At 39.3% G+C, this 6,000-nt stretch overlaps 1 protein-coding gene across 5 annotated transcripts in view; it reads right to left on the bottom strand.

Moving 5' to 3' along the window:
* Window positions 1–2,224: 2,224 nt before the first annotated feature.
* pbx3b (pre-B-cell leukemia homeobox 3b) overlaps window positions 2,225–6,000 on the bottom strand; it is a 57,354-nt gene continuing 53,578 nt past the window's right edge. For all 5 annotated transcript variants that reach the window (XM_080499353.1, XM_080499350.1, XM_080499351.1 and 2 more), the window contains 2 exons: window positions 5,677–5,766; window positions 2,225–3,984 (listed from right to left, as the gene is read on the bottom strand). In XM_080499353.1, coding sequence (XP_080355479.1) covers window positions 3,892–3,984; window positions 5,677–5,766 — 183 coding nt within the window. In that variant the 3' untranslated portion in view covers window positions 2,225–3,891. The remainder of the gene's footprint in view (window positions 3,985–5,676; window positions 5,767–6,000) is intronic.

Below are 6,000 nucleotides of genomic sequence, written 5' to 3'. Positions count from 1 at the left end.
TTTTACTTAGAAAATGTCGTCTTTAATGAACCTTAGAAAAACCTCTAATAGGCATAATCTCAGAAAAATGTAACTTCTTTATTTAAAAGGTTCTGAGAGCAATTTTGCTGAGTGCAGTACTTAAAATCCAATATGTGAGGTCTTGGGGAAGCGGATGTAGTCTCTGTGGGTGAAGGTGGAATGAGCAAATAGATTATAATCCAAATGGCCGAGTGGAACAGCACTACACTGTACTTCATGTGCTTTTAGCCTCCTTCAGAGGATGTATGTAGATGCACACTTCATTTTTATCACAAGGCTCCTAAAGCTGCACCAGCAATGAGGGGGGCATATCTGATGTGGATGCTCAAAAAGAAGAAACAAGAAGCAGATGCAGTATCAGCCTTAATCACATTTACTATAATTAAGAGGAAAGTAGCTGTATGCACAGTGGTTTTGGAGAATCATACAGCGGAATATCATATTCTTTCAGTGTGAGAAAACATGTACTCTGCTGCTTCGAGAAACTTGTGCCATGGGTGTGGAGTATCACGATGAAGATATGATTTCCAGAGAAAGGTGTTCAATGAAGTTTCGCACTGGTTGAGTGGACAAATCTGCTCCCCGGGGAAACCGTCTGTGCATTGCGCTTGAATTAAACTCGCGCTATGCTGTTACATCTCTTTTCTCCCCCTCCCCCTGTCTATCCACACTCGTGTTGAAATGAAAAGCAAATGCCACATGTGCACGCCGGCATGTGCGCACAGGAAGGCTTCAAACTTGCTCCTCATGACGACTGCTGATATCCCCGGCTTGCTGCGGTGCACAGACGCGCTGCGTCTCAGTGTTATTTACACCGTGCAAAATCCAGACGGGTCCATGACTGAGAGACACAAACCTTGGATGCGGGAGGAAGACGAGAATGAAGAACTCTGCTGCGAAAATGAGAATAAATGGATGTCAATTTCCATGTGGAATTGGTAACCAATGATCCATTAAGCCAGCCTTTCCACAACAGACAGACAAAATAGCCTGAATTAGAAGTGCCTGACATTTCAGTTAATTGCTCTAACCATGTCAGCTCTGCAGAAGCTGCAAACCAGGTTAAGTCCTCACCTTCTACCCACGTGTACAAAAAGCATATTTACACATGATGAATAAATTAGCCCAAATTTATAATTGATTTGAAACACTTTCCCATCTAAAGCTTACCTAAAAGCTATTTAATCACTAGTTAGAGCAAAAAAAGATATATATTAAATGGAAACAGACCATTAACTTCTGTCCTCCTTCGTGGATAAGTCATCCACAGTGTCTCTATTTAATTATTCTTGTTTTAAAGAGGACATCCTGAACTGTCCACTCATGTGTTGTACAGGAATCCAATAACAACTGATTAAGTGTTGCAGAATAAATATTTTGAATTGAACTATTGGTATTGTCAGAACTGTGGAAGCTTTGATTTCAACCATGCGAGGCACACGTCCAGCTGTGATAAACCGAGGCAGAGCTTCTCAAAGAGTGGGAGGATGTGCCCCTTCATGGTACCTAAAATCCCCATAAATCTCACATTTTGGCTCAGCTAAGAGCTCATTTCTGGTTGAACAATGGACTTCCTCATCTTTTTAGCATTATGAAATGTTATTGTGTATTGATGTTGGGATTCATAGACAATAGAAAGCATAAAACTCATTTTAAAAATTTGTAACCTGTCCTTTATAAACAGTCTGCAACTGTTCAACTCATATTGCACGAAGGCTTATTTTATAATCCCACCATTTATTACACTTTCAACACATTTACTAACAAATCCATCATTTAATTAAATAATTCAGTTTTACCCTCAACTTGGTTATTTTTCTTATGATTTCTCCTCAAAAATGTAAAATAATATTTTGGTCTTCCTTATGTAAAGTGTGAATGTAAGTTAAAAACAAAAAAAAAAGTGACATGAGTAGGGTTTAATAAGCTTCTTACAACTTTTCAGACATGATCACCGTTTGTGTACACGTGTGCGTGTATATATACTCGACAGATATGAGGATGACTCCCAATGGCTACACACACATATATATACAGTATATACACACACACACCACTGATTTACCCTATTAGAGAGGAAAAGTACTTTCTTTGTACTCCACCTGTGACCAGACACGTTGAGAAAAAGGAGAAAAAGAAGGAAACACACCTTGCTGTCATGAAAGCAAAAGGTTTATTCATGTTTGAAATTACACAACTACCACAAGGAAGACTTTTCAGTCCAGGGTGTAGTCTGGTTAGAAAGTAACACTAAACATCTTTAATACATTAGAATCACTGCCACAAATCATTTGTCATGACTTTTCAGTTTCAGAATCACATACAATAGAAAAAAGAGAAAAGAAGTCTTGAACCCTGTTGAACAGAGCTGGAAATTTACAGTTCTGAATACTGAAACCTCTATGCATTACAGTTTTTATAGTCTTTTTTTTTTCTTTTTTTTGCATGATTTAGTAACAAGATGAGCAACATTCAAAATGTTTTTTTCTTCTTCTTCAGTATTTACAACAGTTTCACTGTTGGGTGTTATTTATCGACCCCTCCGTAAAAGCCACAGACCAACAAACATCCTCCATTCCCCTTTTCCACCCCCATTTCTTTTTCCCCCACGGTATTAATAATGTTATCATCTTCACTTTGTTTTTTTTTTTGTTGTTTTTGTTTTTATTTTTGTCATTTAATGTTGCAGTATAGCAACATCATTTTATTAAAAGATTAAAATATACATTAGATTACATAGAGAATGAAGAGTTTACAGTGTTACAAGATGTAATCAAAATAACTACATAAAAACATTAAATAAGGAGCCAAAAGAACGATGGTGGCGGTGGCGATATTGTTTAGAGGTAGTAAGTGAGCACTCTAAGCTACAGAAATGTTGGAAATTATCGGTTTGTATGAATGAGGTAATAAAGCTGCGTATTGATTGGTGGGATGTATAATTACTCTTATGCTATATTATGTACAACTTTTCCTTTGTAATGGGGCCTGCTCCTGTGTGACGGGATGATCTACAGCGAGGGGGGGAGGGGTCTGTTGATTTCCTTAAGCAGTACAAAAAAAAAATGTTTACATATGTACATACTAAACATCAAATTATAAAATATGGAATGGTGTCATGTTATAGTCAAGCAATCAATTACACTTCTTTATGTTCCAGACTTTGAATAGTCGTTTCCTTGTACTAATGTATACAGCTGTAAGGCAAAAATAAATCTTGAAAGTAACTACAAAGCTGCCATTGAGCTGTCAACAGCAGCATTGTTGAGTTGCCGGACAAGACTGTGAGCACATTACAGTCAAAGAAACAGCTGCTTTAATCTGTGCATTGTACAAACTGAACAGGAACCCAATTATCAAAATGGAAAGTAGTAATTAAATCAGGAATCAAACAAATGGGCATTTAAAATGTCATAAAATGTCAAGGAAAATATACGAGTGGCATCCTGTATTTTGAGTTCGGAGGAGATAATTATCCTGAAAGTTTACTGAGAGAGTGTGTGTGTGTGTGTGTGTGTGTGTGTGTGTGTGTGTGTGTGTGTGTGTGTGTGTGTGTGTGTGTGTGTGTGTGTGTGTGTGTGTGTGTGTGTGTGTGTGTTTACCCCTAACAAGCAAATAAAAGTATGGTGATTACGCTTGATTTATGGAGACAGAAAGAAAACAGAGCGATCAAGAAACACTTGGTGTTCATAATGGAGGATGTAATGGTCGTGGGAAAAAAAAAATTTTTTCTTCCATTTTTTTCAAGGAATAGGAAAAAAACCCCAATTCTATTGTCAAAGTTTATATTTTTTTAATTATTCTCTGCAGTTGGTCAGCCAGTTAAAAAGTCCATGTCCTGCTTTGAGGCAAAGATGCATTAATAGCGGATCAATTCGAGGTATCGGAGTGCACACTTCCAGGTCCTTCTGTTGGAGATATTACAGAAGACGGAGTCGTTGCATCTTGCCATCCTCCATTAGCCTGTGACACACATGGGAAAGGTTGCGATTACTATCACATACTGTGCAATACAAGCCTGGTAAACTCGAGATGCTTCCAAAAGTGGAAGAGGAAGGGAGAGGGAAAAAAAAAAAGAAAAAAGCAAGGTGTCAGCTGATATTACCATGTTGCAGATATGTTGATGCTGTGTGATTAGTTCAGTCTTTGCATTACAGTAGCATCAGCAAAGAGACTCTCAGAAACAAATTTGTCTCGTGTCCTGACCAATGGGAGCAGCTCCTGAAATCAGTGTCTAAGCAGATTTCGGCGGCGACCGACAGCTTGTCGCTACATATTCTCCTGTCAGTCAAGAAGAGGGAGGGCTCGGGCGGCGTGAGGTGGGGAGAACTGAGTGGAAGTGACAAGGCTGGGCCTCTCCAAGAGAGCCAGTCTTAGCCAGCCTGACTTTGCTTTGCTCCAGGCACGACCTAGCCTTTACTGGATCCCTCTACGTCACCACCAACAAAGCTAAAGGTTAGTCTCTGCAAATATATCTATAAGGCAATTTATGTTGTTGCAAAAAAAACCCCGAAACACACACACATGGAAAAAAGAAAAAAACTGAAGCTTTGCCATTTTTTTTGTTTTTCAGCACATTTTCTGAGCGTATTACTCTTTTGTTCTCACGTTGAGGTTTTTCAGGGCTGTCAGTTAATGTTTTAGTGGGGATCACGCTGAGCTCTGGTGAGCCAGTAGGCACAGGTCTGCACTGCACATGGAAGTGAGAAACCTTGTGAGAAAGTGGAAAAACACTTGATCCTGCAAGGAGCTGACATGTCTAAAGAGCTTATAGCAATAAAGCTGCAGGAAAGCCAAAATGACACCAACAGCACCGAGATGGCGACAGCCACGGCCATTTGTTTACATCAAATATGCTAATTTCCTTTCACAGGAATCACTTTTTTTTTCCTTTTTCTTTTTGATTTTCTGTAATGCGTCGGTGATGTTCAAACATTTATTTTGAAGCTCAGTTTTAAAATGTAATGCAAAATAAGTATGTGTTTTACCCCAGAAGAGAGCAAATCCTCCGGTTCAGATACAGAGCAGAGAGAGAGAGAGAGAGAGAGAGCGAGAGAGAGAGAGAGAGAGAGAGATGTCTGATAGTATTTCTCTCTCTGTCTCTTTCTCACTCCTCGTCCTCTCTCATCAACTAAATTAATCTTTACCCTGATAGCTTCAGATTATGCGCTGCGTTACAAAAAGGCGCCATATCAAACCTCATCAGGAAAGATGGAATTCATGTCTGCGAGAAGCTGCGGGCCATCACGTGTTCACATTTTATCATGAAGATAAGTCTACGGAAAAATTCTGCGAAGCATTTCAAAACTGTTAAAACGCAGCGGATGAGGTGCAGTGGGAGACTCCCCTTTTATCTTCTCAGTGAGCCAAATAAAGTTTTATTAAGATATTTTTTCCTCCCTATTTCGCTGTGAATGGCTTCTTTTTTTAAATCACCTTTTATTAATAAGAGGTAAATCAAGGTTTTGAGCTGTGTATACACATTTCCACATAATTGCAATTAGCATGCAACGATACAATTTTCGCATCAGAATCTATATGACATAAACTCATGAGCAATAAAACGGAGCGAGTAGATTTGAAATACAACTATTCAGTACAACATGAACCAAACTGATGAGTCTCACATTGTGTTTGAATCTTTGATCCACTTACATTTAGGCCGTGTGGACTGTATATGGTGTTCCCCCCCAGAGCATCATTGTATCCTGCCGTCTGACTGATAACATGGCGCAGGGTATCCACCTGGAAGGACAGACAGGGGTGGACAATCTGGTCAGCCGGGCGTCTCGCAGGAGTCCATCGCCGACTACAAACATGCTCAGACTTACTAACTAGTGTCACATCAAAACGGGGAGGGGAGGGGGGGGGGGACTCCTCAGACAGCAAGGTACAAAGCAAATAAAAGCTGATTCCTCAAATTAAACAAATGAACAAAAGCATATTAATATGAGCATGCTCATTTTTCTGTAGGGACTA

Source organism: Blennius ocellaris, assembly GCF_963422515.1.
Source record: "Blennius ocellaris genome assembly, chromosome: 7".
In the NCBI taxonomy this organism is placed as follows: Eukaryota; Metazoa; Chordata; class Actinopteri; order Blenniiformes; family Blenniidae; genus Blennius; species Blennius ocellaris.
Note: the sequence above shows the minus strand (reverse complement) of the source record. Positions and strands in the feature narration are given on the sequence as shown.